The 19,295-nt window shown below is 43.6% G+C and overlaps 1 protein-coding gene across 1 annotated transcript in view; it reads right to left on the minus strand.

Annotated features, from left to right (window-relative positions):
* The window catches only part of LOC308466230 (uncharacterized protein), a 39,398-nt gene extending 35,340 nt beyond the window's left edge, over positions 1-4,058 (minus strand). The window contains exons 1-2 of the mRNA XM_080986951.1: positions 4,023-4,058; positions 2,270-2,531 (exon numbers count right to left, since the gene is read on the minus strand). Of these exons, the coding sequence (XP_080843077.1) occupies positions 2,270-2,353 (84 nt within the window). The 5' untranslated portion in view covers positions 2,354-2,531; positions 4,023-4,058. The remainder of the gene's footprint in view (positions 1-2,269; positions 2,532-4,022) is intronic.
* Between the last annotated feature and the right edge of the window lie 15,237 nt (positions 4,059-19,295).

Below are 19,295 nucleotides of genomic sequence, written 5' to 3' on the forward strand. Positions count from 1 at the left end.
AACTCGGGTCTCCAGCTGTTTTTGGACTACAGTTCCTATCATCCTTGACCACTGGTTCTGCTAGTTAGGGATGATGGGAGTTGTAGTCCAAAACCAGCTGGAAACTCACATTTGGGAAACCCTGCTGTATTCCATCTCCAGTACAGGAGTTTCCAGAATTTCTCAGAATTGTTCTGGTGGACTTCCCCATAGGCCTATGACTGGCCACTATGAGGATAGGGTAAGGATGCTGCACAAAATGGTCCTTTGTTCTGATCCAGTAGGGTTCTATTTCAAGTCTTACTTACTTACTTACTTACTTACTTACTTACTTACTTATTTTCTAATGCTAGGAAGAAAGTATCATTTACTAAATAGGTAAACTGGAACAAGCTCCATGCAAAGGCAATAGTTATCCATGAGAGTTTTTTTTAAAGAAACTCTTTAAGGATCTTTAACATTTCAGAAGTTATCTCCCATCACACTCATTTGGAAAGCGCCACCCTCCCCCATCCCACCCCCATAAATAAATAAATGTGCCAGTAACAGATTTTGAGCCTGGAGTTACAGAAGATAGATATGGAAATTGAGAGAAGCATCCTTGCCTGAGGTGTGCATACTCATTTGAAAAAATCCAATCACTGTCTCCAAGCCAGCAAGTTTACATGTTGTTGTTGTTTTGAGACAAATACATGTGAATAGAATGGGATGAGAAACATATACCCCATACTCAATGATGCCTCAGAGCTTGGGTATAGGTAGGGACCTGTGTTTCCCCAGCCAAACTAGTAACAAACTATATGGGGTTGCTCGTGCGTAAGTTGCCGCCTCTCCTGGCTATGTTGCCTTGTTAAACCTTTCTGTCTGGACAGCCCTTCAATTCGTGGCTGCCTCAGTCGCTAGCAGAATCCGTCAGTGGGCGTTTCTTAAACCTTTTCCAACATAAAAGTTGTTTGACACCCAGTCTCCTCCTACTTTCTCTGCGCGGAAGTCTTATGCGCAGGGAGGGCGTGGGTAGCGGAGGACCAGTGCTCTCCCCGCTGGTGTCCGGTGAAGAGTCTGGGAGCCCTCTCGCCGATTCCCCCATCTGCCCCTCCTTATTCCTGGTGTTGCACTGAATTGCTTCCCCATCTGCTGAGCTGCCTCTCTCCCTGCTGGGCCCTTCTCCAGCATCATTAGAGAGCCTCCCCTCCACCTCTAGCTCCGATGTCAGTTCCCTGACACAAACTATAGCAAAAGTGCTTCTGACTTTGAGGTCACCATGTTAATTCACAATTTGAATTAACTCAAGACACAGATTTGCTGAGTTTGTGGCAAAAAGAAACAAAAGTTTTAGGGAGTGGTCTTGCCCTGCGGCTCCCTGAAGGGGTAACCTGAAAGAGAAATACTCTGAGTCAATACTTTGCAGATACCCCCACTACCTGCAGCAGGCCATACCCTAGAAGTGGTACTGTGTACCCTGATACCCAGCTGCTGTTAATATCCAAAAACAAGGTCTTAGATGGCCTTGCATCCACATATTCAGCGAATGCGCCTCTCTTCAAACGCTGGTAGTGATGGCAGTGGTTGCTAGCCACTGGAGCAGGATGTTACAAATTTGCCACCCCCAATTTAGTGCCCCACACTTTCTTGCTGTCCAGGACCCATTGAAATAGTTCCACTGCCTAGTTCCCCTCCTTATGCAGAAGCAACACCTGCAGAAACTAAATGGGGCAGGAGGGGCGCACGTTCTTTCTTCCCACTACAGTGGAACAAGAGCTGCTTCTCACCTCTGGCAATGCTGTTGGGGAAATGGCTGAAGAGTTGTTGTTTTTAAATTATTCCAGGAAAGAAGATTTGCAAGGGGAGGAAGGGAAGAAAGCTGAGAGAGAGAGAGAGAGAGAGAGAGAGAGAGAGAGAGAGAGAGAGAGAAGGGGCTCTGCTCCTTTAAACTAGTTTAAGCAGTTGAAGTTACAGATATGCCTGGGGTTGCTATTGCCTGAAGTGAGAGACAGAGAAATGGCTGAGGAACATGTCAGTCTTGCTGCTCCCAGGCACTTTTCCTGAAACAAAACAAAGGACTCCCTTGCCCCCTTCTTCCCACATACAAGTCTGATGAATCCGTTTGAAAGAACTCCGACAAAGAGGGAGAGAGAGAGATTGCAGTTCTGAAGCAAGTACTCCCCACACTGACAGCTCTGCCTTGCATATAATATTACACCTTGAAAGGAAAGATCAAGCATAATTTAGAAAAGCTCTCAAGATCAACTGAGCAGGGAAGCGGGGACAAAAAGAGCAGCAATGCACTCACCTTGTGTGTTTGTTCTCTCTGCAATACACAAACACACCTTTTCAGGTTGCTACAATGCACTGTATCCAGGAAAAGCCTCCTCATCTTGTTATTGGATGGAAGTTCTCAGGGCTTGTCTTTGCCCAGAAGCTCTCCACTCATGGCAAGTGGTGGGGGGGAGGGGGGAGAGTCACAACAGCATAACCCGCTGTTGCCTGGCCTTCGCCTCAATCTTCCAAAGCAACCAGAGCCTTCAGTTGAGCTTGGAGGAGGGCTTTGTTGTCTGTATGTAGCAAGGAGAGAGAATGCCTCACTGTACAAGGAAACAAAATTAGTGGTTGCTTCCTAAGGGAACAACCCAGGCTTAAAAAAAAACACCAAATCTGCTCCTTATTTATTGCTAAGAGGAACTTGTGAGCAGCAATTAATGCAGTCAAATTATTTGTAAATTAAATAGATTAAATCGTTTAATTTGTAAACTGAATAAATAACTTGCTGTTGAGAGCTCAAGATTTCCCTCTAAGTAGGGATAGAGGAGAAATTTGATGCGGTTGGCTTTGAAAGGTGAACCTACCTAATTCACACTTTCCCAAGTAATATGCAAACTGAAATACAAGCATTCTTTGACATTTGCCCTTACGTGAATTTTGCAATGCAGTTCTCAAGCCAAGTAACATGTACGAAAAATCCATCTGCTACAGTAAAGTGCGCATATGAATGCATATACCGTATTCATAAAAAATGACATACAAAAAAGCAATATATTAGGGAAATTGCTTTGCAAACCTGTTTGTCTTAGGCAAAATTGCATACATGGGTGTCTATTAGTAGAAGTTCACTTTAAAATGCTGACCAATTTTTACGAGGACATTTTTAATATATCACAAATTGATGCCAAAATGTAGAGAACTGAAGAACGGGCAAATGAGAAACTGAGGGAAGCCAAAACTGACACATTCACCCATCTCTACCTATTAAGCACATCATCACACCTGAAAGCCTTTCTATGCATAGGGCTCGCGAGAAATGGCCTCTGAGCATGCTCAGATGAACTCTCCCTTAGGATGATTTTGTATGTTATACAAGACATTGAGAACAAGTTCTGGGACTGAGATCTGGAAGACTCTCACACTTAGAGCTGACACTTTTTAGCCTGCCAGCTTATGAAGAGTTCAGTCAGCCACTCACTGTGGCAGAGTACAACATCTCAGGGTGAAAAATATCATCCTTGGGACCCTGCCGACATTTTATTCTAGTGATTAACTACAGAGCTTGAGATCTAGCCACAAATTCCTTGTTATCCCATAATATGCCTTCTGCAATCTGGTGCCCTTCAGAAGTTTTGGATATAATTCTCAGCATCCCCAACCAGTATTGTAACCTGAAACATCTGGAGGACACCAGGATGGAAAAGGCTATCATAAAGCAATTACAGTGGTACCTCGGGTTACAGACGCTTCAGGTTACATACACTTCAGGTTACAGACTCCACTAACCCAGAAATAGTACCTCAGGTTAAGAACTTTGCTTCAGGATGAGAACAGAAATCACATGGCAGCAGTGTGGTGGCAGCGGGAGGCCCCATTAGCTAACGTGGTACCTCAGGTTAAGAACAGCTTCAGGTTAAGAACAGACCTCCAGAACAAATTAAGTTCTTAACCCGAGGTACCACTGTACAGCTTTCCAGAGTGTGGTTAACAGACAAGATAACACCAGTATAAATAAAATTTCAGCACCCCATCCCCTTTCCCCCCTAATTCTATCCTACACTCACATTTTAGCAAATTTCTGCTGCTTTTGAAGAAGAACTCTGTCCCTTTGCCCTTAAAAATGTGTTCCTGCAAATGAAAGCAGCTCTGATCAAAGAATGTTTACTTTGGACACACAATTCAGTTTGCTCATTGAACATGTGAGCAAACACCACCCATGCTCTGCTTTCTCCTTATTATGGAGAGAGTTTTCAAAATATGAACTGTCCACGGAAATTATAAGCAAATGTCAGTCTTTCCTGTCACAGTTTAAGCTTTACCTAAATTGCTTTCTGTTGGGCCAGCCCTAGATTTCCAGGATATAATGTGAAGTAGAATAAAAATGTTGTACCAAAAGCATAACCTCCTACATCACCTTCCAGCTGAGATTATTCCTTTCCCTGTCCTCTGATATAGGATGTCTGTCTGCACCCCTCAAATACTAAAGTTGCTTAGAGACACAGTGGGACTTACTTCTGAGTAGGTGTGCATAGGATTGTGCAGATAATTGATTTCAATGCAAATTACTGTCAAGTAAGTATGTTTTTGAGGCAGGGGTGTAAGAAGGGGATACAAACATCCCTAGGCCAATCTCCAGTGCTCCTATTCCACTAGCATAAGAGACTTGCACTAGCAGAATGGAACTCTCCCTGGCAGCTCCTCTATATCTCAAAATCAGCTCAAAGGGGTTGAGGGACCCTTAGCAGATTTGATTCCAGCATGCAGCAGGAGGAGAGGAAACTGAAGTGGCTCAGCACCAAGGGAGCTCTGCTTTGGACATAGTCCCTATTTTACTATGATCAGGAGCGGAGGAAGGGGGTGAGGTGGGGGCAGTCCGCCCCAGGTGTCACCACTGAGGGGGGGGTGAGAAAATGCTGAGTGGCACTCACCAGTGTGGCCAGCGTGGTGTAGTGGTTAAGAGTGGAGGACTCGTAATCTGGTGAACCGGGTTCGCTCCTCCACATGCAGCTGCTGGGTGACCTTGGGCTAGTCACACTTCTCTGAAGTCTCTCAGCCCCACTCACCTCACAGAGTGTTTGTTGTGGGGGAGGAAGGGAAAGGCGATTGTTAGCCGCTTTGAGACTCCTTAGGGTAGTGATAAAGCGGGATATCAAATGCAAACTCTTCTTCTTCTTCTTCTTCTTCTTCTTCTTCTTCTTCTTCACCGCGGGGCCTGCAGTGCGCCCGAGCCACACATCTCTCCTAGGAGTAACACAGTGGCTTGAGTGCCCACAGGCTCTGTGCTTCCCCAAACGGTCCTCCCGCTGCATCCCCCTCAGCTGTAGGGCGGCTGAGTGGGAGGAGGCAGGCAAACTCCTGGGTGGCCCCACGGAGTGTCCTACCCTGGTTGGCCCCGCCCCATGGGTGGCTGGCCCCGCCCCCGGGTGCAGGGCACATGTGCAACCCCAGGCACCCAAACAGCTTGCTCCGCCGCTGACTATGGTTACCAACTAAAGAAGTGGCCTGGCTTTCTCTTTTGACTAGAAGACAGTGCCTTCCACACAGCAAGGATATAAGCATCGTCACCTGTGAATGCCTGCAATTAAGAAATTCAATTCAAGGCAAAAGAGCAGTAGCCAGTGAAAAACCTGTCAAAACCTTAACTTGCTGGAGAATTGTTAGGGGTATTCATATAATATCTAACTGTCTAGGAGGCCAGTGAGTTTTTTGTTTTGACCCTGGAACCACCAGTTGTCTTTGATATGCTACAGAGTTTTCAGCCTTTAAGCCTAGCACCTCTTGCCAGGGACCCAACAGAGATCCAGTCTGGAGTTTGGATTCAGCTTGTTGAGCATCCATAAAACATTTGGGCTGCTCAGCTCTTCATTCAGAGTTACTTCCAGATTGAATTTCAAGTGGCTAGACCCATTCCAAGGACAAACCTAAGCATGCCAAGCAGCTACCTAGCAACGCTTTCCATTTTCCTTTCAACTTGCAGGATGCAGCAGACAGTAACTGCGGCAGCATGAGCTTCAGTTAAGAAGCCTTTCAAGCCACCATGGCAGCCATAATTTAAAAATATATCTGGCGGCCAGCAAAGAACAAGCAAGCAAAAACTGTGGCCTGTATGTTTCCAAATCATTGACTTGAATTAATGCAAGTCTTCCTTTTAAACTCCCCCAAAAAGTTTTTTGGGCAAACGTAGTACAAACTGGTCCAGGGTCTGAATCTGTTGCCAAGGTCAAAACATTATGGGGTTGCACTCCTAGGCTGGTTGCTGTGAAGGGGAAACCTCTTAAAAACTAAAGTGTGTTATTCTATAACAGCATGAGTTACGTATGCTCATATTGTTAAGAAGCGCAGATTCCCACCTTTCTTTTAAAGTGTAGATTCAACTGGTGATTCAGTCAATGATCAGGACTTGAGGGTCTGAAGTACAAAATTTTACCAGGAAGGAGCTTCCAGGCTAATTGGAAGCTGAGCCCAAAAATTACCAAAAAGTATACTCCCTTCATAATTAGTCTGAGCCCAAATACAAATTCTCATTGGTGTTGCAGCATCCATGCAATCTCTTCTCTGGCTTGAGTTTCCCTGGCTGCATGGATGCTGATGAGAACTGATGCTACAGTCTTTATTAAACACTGCAGTGTGGGTACTTACACCCTAGGAGATGTTTAAGATAGGAAATGTTAATCAAGTCCTTATTAAAGATCAATAGCTTCATGACTTGACAACATTTATGGGGATCAAGCAATGTATGTTGGAAGTGTAAAGCAATTAACAGTGACACATACCATTTATTTGGTATTGCTCAAAAATAACATCTTTTTAAGAGAGATCGTAACAGGATCGTAACTTACCAGCAGGCTCTTTCCGCACTATACATTTAAAGCGGTATCATACCACTTTAAACAGTTACAGATTCCCCTGAAGAATCCTGGAGAATGTAGTTTGTTAATGGTGTTGAGACTCCTATTCTCTCCACAGAGCTGCAATTCTCAAGAGTTCCCTGGAAAGAGGGGTTGACAGCTAAACCACTCTAGGAACTGTGGCTCTCTGGGGGAAATAATGGTCTCCAAACAACTGTAGCACCCAGGATTATTTGATGGACACCATAACTGTTTAAACTGGCATAATACTGCCTTAAATATATAGTCCAGATGATAAAACATTCCAATTGGCTAGTTATAGGCAATAAGAACCCATCAGTCATTGTGGTGTCTGAGTTGGCTGACCTCTAAGATTGTAATTGAACTGTATTTCACTACAAGGAGGGGTGAACCCTCCATTGATGTTCTAGAACTACCTTGTAAGCACATGAGGGTTTGTGGCACACTTCAAACTCCTTGAACTCAATGGAGCTTATATCTGAGTAAATATGTATAAGCTTGCATTGTGCCTTTCAAGCGTACACTTTAAAATGCAGCATTTAAAGAGTCTTATTTAAAAAAAAAAACCCTATGTGACAGCGATTTCTGCTCTTCCTTTTATTCTAATAGTGTGGAGAGTTTTGTAATTGATTTAAGGCAGATCTTGGCACCAATCTTCAACTCACACACGAACTCTTGGCTTTATGTTGACAATCTTTTCAATTAACTGAAGAAATTAATTAGCAGACATTACAGACAAGAAATGCTGTGAACTGCAGGCATTGTGTTGCTGACCGTATGAAGTCTTCCTTTCGTTAAACTGCTGACAAGGATGTTGTGCTGCAATCACCGAGATGACTGCAAATTGCTCTGGGTCTCAAGCAATGTGCAAACCAAAAGCTTTTTTGAAAATATTTGTGCATGAGTACATTACATTATTTTCATGGTCCCGTAGAATGCTCATAATTATGAAGTTCAGGGTGTTACTGGAGTGTGTGTGTGTCACAAAAGATATCTGTCTGATCCAAGAATGCCACATGGCCACAGCTAGTCTACTCAGCCTACTCTATTTGAGCTAGAATATTGTTGCCAGTAAACAAAATAGAAGCAGTATTATAAGTTTTTAAACAGGACCCCTTCTCAGTAAGGAAAGAAGTCCTATCCCCCCTTGGAGTCAACTGCCAGGTGACTCAAAAATCATTGACTATTCCCCATTCAATCAGCACCCATTGCTCATTCCCCCACTCGTCCTGACCTAGCAAGGAACTAGCCAGGCAAATAAATTCAGAGCAACCTAGCAAGGGGAGCTTCCTCCATGAGCTATAGGGAGTCCTAGCTGATGAAATGCCTTAGCTCCATCTGTCAAAGGGTGAAGAAGAGCTAAGCAGATGTTCAAGTTCAGCAGCAGGGCAACAAAGCTGGGGCACACCACTATCCCTTGACCTAAAGCAAAACCAAGCTCTCAATAAAGCAACTTAAACTACAGAAACAATTATGCAGGTAGAATGCTAGTGGGGGTAGGATAAATGCTTTTCATTGTTTTGCACTGTCTGTCACATGTACAACTATCTCCCTGTTGGACAGAAGCCATGGGTATGTCCATGGTGCAATGAACTCCTGCCTCTCCAGGAACAAGTTTGTTTCCTTGAGACCAAGGTGGTTGACTTGGAATAGCTAAGGGAGGCAGAGAGGTTGGTGGGATGTTATAGTTGTGCATGCTCAGGACAGGGTACTGCAAAATATTTGCAACCCATTTGTGTCCTTGTGCTGTATGCTTAAGGATGACATCATTGCAACTTATGGTGATGATGAAGGAAACAGCCAAAATCTGGCAAAGCAATTCCCAAAAGGTCTGATTAATTTTGGCACAATCCCTTTACACTGCATACATTTTACACTGTAAAAATAAGACCAGATTTGGTACTGGATTCCTCCTCTAGAGGGGCCCAATGCTTAGACAGACAGGGCAAGTATCTTTTAATTGAAAAGGAAATCTCAGGAATTACAACTTGCCATTTAAAAAACTGTATTTGAAGAACGTTCAGGAACTGAGGTTGGTGTAGGATGCTGCTGTCAGAGCCTTGTTGAGGGCCCATTATTCATAGCATATATTATTCCAATATTATTCAACCTCTACTGCTTTCCAATTTGTTTCTGAGCCCAATTCAAAGTGATGGTCATCACCTATTGAGCTGTTATTGGTTTGGCTCCAAAATTGAAAGGCCTGCTGGCTCCTGCATGATTCTCCCCACCCATTGAGATTTTTGGGGGTGACTCTGTTCTGTGTTCCTCCTCTGTCTGGAGCAAGGTTAGTGGGTATATGAGACAGGGCCTTTTTGTGGCTATGTTGTGCTGCTCCCCAGGAGGAGCCCGTGAGACAAGGCACATAGTAGCACCAAGGACAGCTCTTATGAGCAACTCGCTGAAGTTGAACAGATGTATTTCAAAGCTCTAACACTCTAATGCTCCACCCTCTTTGTTGAAGAACTAGAGAAAGGGCCATGCATCTAGCCTGAACATGACCTGCTTCTTCATACTATGGCCTACTTCCTGTGTCATTGGACCAGTGAGGTATTTGGGAGGTACCTACTTTCTTAGACCCATGAGTCTGGTTCTGGTTCTATGGACCCTGGTGTTATGGGATCCAGTTCAGCAGGTTTCTGCCCACCTCAGGTTCTGAAGTCCCCTGGTCACCACCATCAGGGTCAGAGGCAGAAACCTGGTTCAGTGCCCAACCAGTGACACTGTAGCCTCTGACATGATGTCCTGCTCAACATTGGACTCTGACAGTAGCTGAGGAGGACAGCTGGAATGCCCTCATTTAGTGCTCGATCTCTCTCTCAACTTTTAGATGAACAATGAAGACAACAACAGTGTTAATAAAAAAAATCCTTCCAGTAGCACCTTTAAGACCAACTAAGTTAGTTCTTGGTATGAGCTTTCGTGTGCAAGCACACTTCTTCAGATACCTGAATAAAGAAGTGTGCTTGCACACGAAAGCTCATACCAAGAACTAACTTAGTTGGTCTTAAAGGTGCTACTGGAAGGATTTTTTTTATTTTGACTATGGCAGACCAACACGGCTACCTATCTGTAACAACAGTAGTGTTGTTGGTTTTTACTGATGTTTTATTTAGTTTGTTGTTGTTGAAAACCTATTTTTTTGTATTTTAAGACTGTTGAATATTGTGTGTGTGTGTGTGTGTGTGTGTGTGTGTGTCTGTCTAGAGATATAGATGCATACATCACACAATTTCTTATATCTCAAAAAGTCGAATTCATACAATCTTTACAAACTTGGGTGGATTCAGAATTCAGATATTTGGTGGCAAGATATTAACATGTGTCCCACTATTCACAGCATCATTAAATCTAGATTTTGTAGATTTCAAAATTAAATGCCCTTGTATGTACTGAATTCAGCATTTTATTATAGAGCTTTTATACTTTACCAGTTCTAGTGTTCTGCCTCCCTGCCAATTTACCATTTGGTTATTAAAACACTTATTGGTGTTACCTCTAGCAAACTTTAAGAATGAAAGCTGACATATATATTATATTTTAACTTCAGAAGGTTAGCCATGCCTCTGCAGAATTAGTATTATTAACATCATTATTATTTTATTTACTCAGTGACACACACACACATGAATGAGAGAGAGAGAGAGAGAGAGAAAGAAAGAGAGAGAGAGAGAGAGAGAGAGAGAGAGAGAGAGGCTTCTGTTCTTTCTCTGGTATCACTTAGATTTGAACTATAAAAAACCTTGCTGAATTATAAGCCAATAAAATGAATTTCCCGCCCCCTCCCAACCCTGCCCTTTTTGCTACTTTGCTTTGCATCTCCTGCCACGAGAAAACAAAGTGCTGCAATGTTCCCCAGATTTATCTGTTCATATATTTGGTTGACGTTCTACAAGGCCAGCAGCAGAAGCTGGACAGAGAATACTGCTGTAACTTTTACCTCCGTTTATGCTGAAGACTGCGTCATTTCTTTTTCATGAATTGAATTATAAACCTTTTCCTATTGATAATATATAGATCTTATATCTCAAGGTTTATTTCTTATAAGCTTGTCATCAAAAGCAGGGACAAATCTGGGGCCACTTTCTCATTGGCTCCAGAATTTTGATTGGCCCTTGAGCCAGGCATCCACAGTGGGCTCTCTTCATATGGAAAAAAATATGATGAGCAAACTGAGTCCTCACACACTGCTTTCCATGCAAAGTAAGGATGATAGCTCCATTAGGGTGGGGTAGGGGGCTCCTGAAGCCCTGACCTCACACCATTTAGAACTGACCCTGCAATTTGCCTTAAATTCCCTTTCCCTCTCTGTAAACTGAATGATCCAAGCACAATGTCCTCACTTGATTTGGGGGAGAACCTTTGGGATGGCAATTGTGATGTAGCAGACCTGTGCTGAGGAAGAAACAGTGGTTCTGGCCCAGTCCACATCTCTCACACTTACCTACCTTTTAGGACTGTTGGGCAGATAAATGAGTCCCTTGGAGGAAGGTTAGGACACAACTATGATAACATTTCGAAAAATAGCTCTGAAACATTTTTCTTCTTGCAAGAAAAGAGGAACATCAGTATCCCTCCACACTACTGTGACAAAGAAATGTGCTCTGTGCTAAGAATATTAACTTAGCTCTCTAAGCTCTATGACAAATTACAGCTAAATTGTAATAATGTGCCTGCCTTTTCTTTAATGAAACGTCTGTGTTTTGCTGCACATGACTGCACTTCTGTTTTGCTTCCCCCCCCTTTTCCCCTCCCTCAAATGGAAGGTGTTCTTATATAGCTCAGAGATGATGTTTTTGTGCATAAACCAAAGCTCTGAAAGACTTTATCAACTCATGTCAAGCTGCTTGAAGACCTGGCACAAGCAATTTCATCCAGGACTCTTGCCGGTGATGTATTTTGAAGGGAAATATTTTGTAAGCAAGATCCAATGATTGATTTAAATCTTTTGGTTAAAGCAGGGCTGGAAAACCTGTATCCCTCCAGATTTTGTTAGACTACAACTCCCATTCTCCCTGACCATTGGGACACAGGTTCCCAACCCCTGATTTAAAGACTATAACTCCCATCATCCATTGGCCACGCAGGCTGGAGTTGATGGGAGCTGAAGTCAACAACATCTGGAGAAGGCCACAGGCTCCAAAACTTGATCATAAGTTATTCTAAGCAGCATTCTATCTTTATGACAAGATATCCGGCAAAACCTTTGCTTTTCTGTTTATTTCAGTTCACAGTATTGTCATACCTTGGTTGTCAAACTTAATCCACTCCAGGAATCTTTTTGACTCCTGAAACAGTTCAAAAACCAAGGTGCAGCTTTTGATTGGCTGCAGAAACACAGCAAGAAGAAGAAGAAGAAGAAGAAGAAGAAGAAGAAGAAGAAGAAGAAGAAGAGGAGGAGGAGTTTGGATTTGATATCCTGCTTTTTCACTACCGGAAGGAGTCTCAAAGCAGCTAACATTCTCCTTTCCCTTCCTCCCCCACAACAAACACTCTGTGAGGTGAGTGGGGCTGAGAGATTTCAAAGAAGTGTGACTAGCCCAAGGTCACCCAGCAGCTGCATGTGGAGGAGCGGAGACGCGAACCCAGTTCACCAGATTACAAGTCTACTGCTCTTAACCTCTACACCACACTGGCTCTCTCAGACACTCAGTTGCAGTGAGAGAGCAAAATCTACCCTGCAAACATGAAGCTGAGTGGCCTGGAATTCACTGGTGGGAACTCTGCAGGGTGTGTATACCTTGTAATTGTGAGCAGAATGCCTTTTGCACACACCCAGGGTCCTTGCAGTATACAAGTCAGATATACACTTCAGCCATCATAATGGTGGGCACTTTGTGAGAGTTATAGAACAGTAATTATTTGCTACTTGGAGGAACACATTGTTCTGGTATGCTTGTTTTGGGGAGAACCTTTTCCACCTCACAGTATGGTCTCTGCACCACAGCCTGCCTCAGAGCTTTCGGTTTTAAAATTCAGCTCCTCTTGTACTAGGCTTGTGTGTACTGCAGTAAGGGGGGAAACTGTGGCTTGAAGGGAAGGTGAGCTAGGCAGCCGTTTGACACTGATAGGTATGGCAATACATCATAGCAGTATCAGTCAAAACACTGCGACTCAGGGCTAATTCTTACATATAGCTGACAAATGGGAACCAAACATGCTGCTACATGCTTAAATAATAGGCTGCGGGGAAGCGGGGGAAAGAGCAGCGAGTGTGGATGTTGTTGCCATCAGAGATGCTGGGAAACTGGGTTTGCTCCTCAGTTTTCCAGTGCTGAGACCCAGGGTGGTAAAATACTTTGGATAGGCAGCCTGCCAAGTTCAGGCTGCCAGCAGTTGGTAAGACAGGGGGCAGGCTGAAGATCAACAGTCTGGATGCATGGAGGAAGAGCCTAGTGGCCTCCCTAAGCAACATGTTAATCGGAAACTGGGATGAATGGTAGGTAGGTAGGCAGGCAGGCAGAGACAGAGTACAGTGCTATTTTTCTAGACAAAGAAGTGTCAGAACTCACAATGAACACTATCCTTGTTCTCTTAGAATGGCAATGGCACCCAACTGAGAGGTGCCGGAACTGAGTTCCAGCGAGTTCTGGCTGAAAAAAAGCTCTGGATAGATGATGATTATAGATAGGTAGGTAGGTAGATAGATAGATGATAGATAGATAGATAGATAGATAGATGATAGATGATAGATAGATTTGGTGGTTTAGAAATTCTTTTATAAATAAAAAATAAATAATGCCACCCCAAGAGAAAGAAGATAGCTGATCTGGAAGCCAGTGGCACCAAACTAGATTTCCAGTACCACCAGCCTCCACAGGTCAGGAGGATTTGTGGCTGCTATGGCTGCATTCACACGACACTTTATTCTGTTTTCCTGATGTTTCCCTAACTGTTTATTTCTGTGCTCTGTTTGAGCTTTCACATGAAATAAAAGCAGAATATGGCACAATTTTAATACTCGTTTCCATGTTATTTGAAAACTGGTGCGTGTTTTTGTCCTCTGGAAGCAAAGAACGCAGAAAGGACTGCTAAATTAGCACTGTCTTCTGCTATATTTATGAAAGCAGCTTTTATGCCGTGTGAAAGCTCAAGTGTAATGCAGAAATTTACGGTTAGGCAAGTGTCATAAAAATGGAATAGACTGCCAGGTGAAGGCAATCTCTGTGAGTATCCCAGTTGGAACTTCCTACCTTTCCTCCTCTTGCCAGGAGCCCAGGCAGCGACACAGAGAGTGGAGAGCCAACACCTGATTTGCAAGTCCTACATCCACCTGATAAAGTGTTATTTTGAAGAGTAAACCCGGCTTGGGGAGCAGTGACATACTTTGGGCTACTAATTGGCTAATAACTGTGGGAATTAAGGTGGGGATGGAGAGAGAATCACACACACCACCTTGAGCTTTTTGGAGAAAAGGCAGGCTATGAATCCAGTAATTACAACCAAGAGCATTGTCTACTGTGCTCTTTTGGGTCTCTAATTTATTTAGCCAGAGTTTGCACAGGAGAATGTCAGTTCATGCCATTCCCTGCCGCTCTTGTGCTCCAGAAAAGAAGATGGTGCAAAATAGGATAAGTGATATCTTTACCAACAGACAATATCACTTAGTTCCTTTCATCTCTGCTTCATGTATACAGATTTTGCATCAACAAAGTGTGTAAGCTGCCTTTTCAGATATATGATTTTAATAGTATTCAGTCATACCTCGGGTTATGAATGATGTGGGTTGCGCCTTTTCGGGTTGTGGACCGTGCCGAATCTGGAAGTACCAGAATGGGTTACTTCCGGGTTTTGGTGCTCACGCACGTGCAGAAGCACAAAATGACATCATGCGCGTGCGCAGACACGGTGCTTCAGGCTGCAAACGCTGCGGGTTGCGAATGTGCCTCCTGCACGGATCACGTTCACAACCAGAGGTATGACTGTCTTTGCATTGAGACCATTTCAGTTTTCTTCTAATGGAAAATACAATGTAACTAACTGTAGCTGTCCAGGTGAACAACTAGGGAATGTTATTGAGCCGCCTCACCTTTCCTTATGCCACTGCAGGTCTACTTTAAACAAAACAATAAAAGTCTATTTAAAGCCAGTTATCTCCTTTATACTGAGATGCTTGGAAAGGTCATATGGACCTTTAGAAATATTTTTGCATGAATCAATGCACATCCAAATTGATCCAGCCCCATCTTAATGTTTTGTCAATATCTGCTAGCGTATTTCATATGCCGCCCACTAGTAGCCTCTCTGACAGCTTCAAATGATGATACTTATTCATAGGATGGTTTGCAATGGCAAAGTGAAACCAGACAGATTGTCCAGATGTGTAAAAACTGAGGAAAGATATGGCACATTGCTCCAGGTGTCCAAAAAATATTGCATGGAATGCAGAGCAGATACAGACAGAAAGAAAAAGAAGCACTTCATAAAAGCAAGAAAGAGTAGCTTCTGCAAATAAGTTTTCTCCCTTTACCCTCCCATTACCGTCTTACCTCTTTATAAGAACTGGGCCATTATCAGTAGTGTGTGCCATCCATCAAATTATGTTATATTTAAAAAAGGGCTGAAAATGCTTATCAGGAAAGAGAGGCACTGGGAAAACTAATTTGATAAAGGCTTGCAAACTTGGACCCCATGATGAAGGCTGGATGGCTCTATAGGCCCTGGTAGTAAGGGCATATAGGGTTTGTGTCTGTGTAGTATGCCAGGTTGATCCTGATTGCAGGGAGCATATGAGCCAGCCAAGTAGTGCAGCTGAACTGCAGCTAAAAGCTCCCATATGGAGCTATCCAAGGTGCTGTAATCCTTGCTGCTGAGTTGTGTACCCATTACTCAGCTGCTGTGCGATTTGCCGCTTGACACTTAGCTCCCAGAGGAATGATTTAGAGAGGGTGGGTATGCCTCCTCCCACATTTGCAATATGCAGTTGTCCAGAACACCTATATTTCTGGCCAACATATTGGTTCTACAGTTGTTACAGAAGTTTATATGGGCCTACATATTGGCTGTATACTAAGCAACAGAGCGCCCGCAGCTATTTCTCTGCCCTTGTCTCTGTTTGATGCAATCGTTCTTGCTTTATTGCACATTGTTGCACACATACCCCAAACTCTGAGATGTGTGAGATTCCAGGGGTCCCAGGTGCTTAACGAGGATTCAGTTTCCTCGAAAGTGGGACAGTGAAGACTGGCGTCTTTATGATATATGGTTTATTTACACAGATATACAACCTGAGCCTACAAAGGAGGGGCTCTCAGCATTAACACTTCAATATGGCCTTGCTTCTCCCATAGCCATAGCCTTTGATTCCTGCAGAAATCAGGCATGGTTCTGTCTCCCAACTGCCTAACCTGCAGCCCTGTTTCAATGGCTTCTAGGTAACACACACTTCAGCTCCACCCTTTGTCTTTCTAACTACCAGTGAGTTGAGGGAAGCGGGTCCACTCATTTGCCATACTGCCAAGATCCACTCCCATTGTTGCCTTAATAGCTCACCAGGGAACTAGCCTTGCATTTTTACAGGAATTGAATCCATGCTGTATCCGGGAATTAGAAGGGGGCTCAGGCATACAGCTTACACCCCTCCAAAAAGGGGGAAAAACACATCATAACAATATTATGTGTCATATATGAGAAACTTCAGTTTCATATTTAAATAATGGATCAGGTTCCAGAATCAGGATGGAATTACTGAAAATCTTTATGTCTTCATTTCTTTTATTTTTTATTTATTGCATTTATACTCTACCTTTTGCTTTAAGGTGGCTCATGGTGGCTAACACAGTTCTCCACCTCCTTGTTTAATCCCCACAACAATCCTGTGAGGTAGTTGAGGTGGAGAGGCAGTGGCTGGCCCAAGGTCACCCAGGGAGATTCATAGCTGAGTGGGGACTTGAACCCTGGTCTCCAAGGTCCTAGTCTGACACTCTGACAACTGCACCACAGTTTTCATGAAGTGTAAACAGAAGGCTTGGAGACCAGCTTAATAAGATCAGTAAAAAAAAAAAAAAAAAAAAAAAGCAAAGGACCCCTCCATGGTTAAGTCCAGTCAAAGATGACTATGGGGTTGTGGCACTCATCTCGCTTTCAGGCCAAGGGTGCCAGTGTTTGTCCACAGACAGCTTTCCAGGTTGTGGGGCCAGCATGACTAAACTGCTTCTGGCACAGTGGGACACAGTAACGGAAGCCAGAACGCATGGAAATGCCGTTTACCTTCCTCCCCGCATTGGTACCTATTTGTCTTCTTGCACTGGCATGCTTTCAAACTGCTAGGTTGGCAGAAGCCGGGACAGAGCAATGGGAGCTCACCCTGTCACAGGGATTTTAACCGCCGACCTTCTGATCGGCAAGCCCAAGAGGCTCAGTGGTTTAGACCACAGTGCCACCCGCGTCCCATAATAAGGTAGTACAAACAAGATAGTCCCTGTGCTCAGGCTTACAAACTCAAGGCAGGGACCTATAATTAACTTATGTTACTCTGTAAAGCATTACATCAATAGTGTTGTTGTTGTGTTTTAAAAAGCATTTTTACCAGGCTCTTCAGCTGAAAAAAGCCCAGCTTAATAAGGTCAGTACAAACAAGACAGTCCCTGCGTTCAGGCTTAAACTAAAAAATACAATGCAAAAGGGAAGGTGGGAAAAGCAAAGCTTGACCCCAGCTCTTAAAGCTGCCCAGTTCCTATAATGACCTGCTTGAATGGAAACAGTTCTGCTGTCTTTCGGCAGAGCCTATCAAGTGGGATGTGCTTCCGATCCCTTCATCTGCTAAAGCCAGGTGGAATACAGGTGGAATGATGAAGGTGATTATTTCATACCATCTAAAGATAGAAACACACCAGCCTAGACACTGTGTACCAAGCATTTTGATAGCAAACCTACTAGCCCTGTCTCAGATATACTCTACAACTCTACAACCTTCAATTCCATCTCATAAAACATATGCCAAGAAGGATCTGGAAAGAATTCATCCCATTTGATCCACTTAACAATGATGTCATCTGTAGCTACTTCATCACAGATCAGTTTGTTGCCAAGAGTTTAGCACAGACTGGTGGATGCCAGTGTTGTTGTTTATTTTGCTTTTCTTCCAGTAAGTCCAAACTATAGCAGGACAAAAAGCATCACTGGTGCCAAAGTGCAAAAGACTCAAGTTAAGTTTTGACAGCTTGGGTAGAGAGAGCAAGCTTTAAAGTCCTGTGGTGTATTAGCATTTCTGCCTTGTGCTACAGATACTGCCGTGGGAAGAAGAATTCATATAAGAAAAATTATGGTGGTGGAATATTGCAGCCAATGGTGGCTGTACCCATTGTGATGGATAGGGCAGAAGACAGGGAACAAACAAACAAAAATAAAGGCAGTGTGGGAGCCAATGCTAGGCAGAGCCAAATAATTCTGGTCTTGTCCCCATCTTCCTCCTCTCTGCTGAGTTCTAGAAGTGCAACATTGAGACTAAGGAGAAGGAAGCTGATAGACAGTGCCACCTCTTTGGCTGGTTAAAAGAAAGAAACAGCAATGCCCCATCTGCCCAAACAAATCAGACACCACTTATTTCAGCTGCGCGAACTGAAAACGTGAATTAATTCAAGAGAATCTGGATCCAAATACTTCACCTTTCTCTCTGTATTTAGAAATTAGTGCTCCTTTAGATCCTACTATCTTCTTAAAAGGTAGCTCAGATTCCACCAGTTGTGGAATTTTTCTTGCATTGTTTCTGAAGAGCGATATCACCTGCACTAACCCGATGACATTATTTGAAGAACTGTCTTTCATGGTTTATGTCAGGATGCTGTCGGTGGCTCCTGGCTGGTTGTCCAGGAAAGTATAAAGACAAGGAAAAGTTTCTTACCATCCTTTTTTATTTCAGACTTTACAGAGAGAGGTTATAGAACCCAGCCTCTTGGATAATGGCGTTGTCCCAAGTGAATCTCCACCCCCCCCCATCTCTCCCACTTCCTCATTCACCATCATTCTCATCATTTCCTCTACAGGTGCTGCTACGTGCCCTCTGACTTTGAGCTTTTTGCTCTCCTACTTTTAAGGCTCGCCGGGTTCTGGGAGATGTAAGGTCTGGGATGCTTTCTAATGACAACATGCCAGCCAGCTGCTGCTCTGGCTCTCCCATGATTTCTCAACTTCTCCCCTCATCTGCCTCTGAGCTGTGATCTCCCACAAACCCCTGTTGCAAATCTATACTGTCTTCCTCTTCCTCCTCCCTGGGACGGTCAGGAAGGGTCTCTGTCATTCCTCCTTTGCCCAGTCCCTGACAGTTTAGCTCCCTTTGCTCCAGGAAAAACACTAAATGGACCCTTCACTCCATGCTTACCAGGGATTCAACAAGTATTCATGCCTACCTGCTCTGAAAGCAAGAGCTGTTTATTACCTATGGCATATAAATGTCCTTTTTTAAAAAAAGATATTTATTAAGCATTTTAAAGTTACAGAAAATCAAAGAGACAGAAAAGAAGAAAAAAC

This window comes from Podarcis pityusensis (genome assembly GCF_964106645.2).
Source record: "Podarcis pityusensis genome assembly, chromosome: 17".
NCBI lineage: Eukaryota > Metazoa > Chordata > Lepidosauria > Squamata > Lacertidae > Podarcis > Podarcis pityusensis.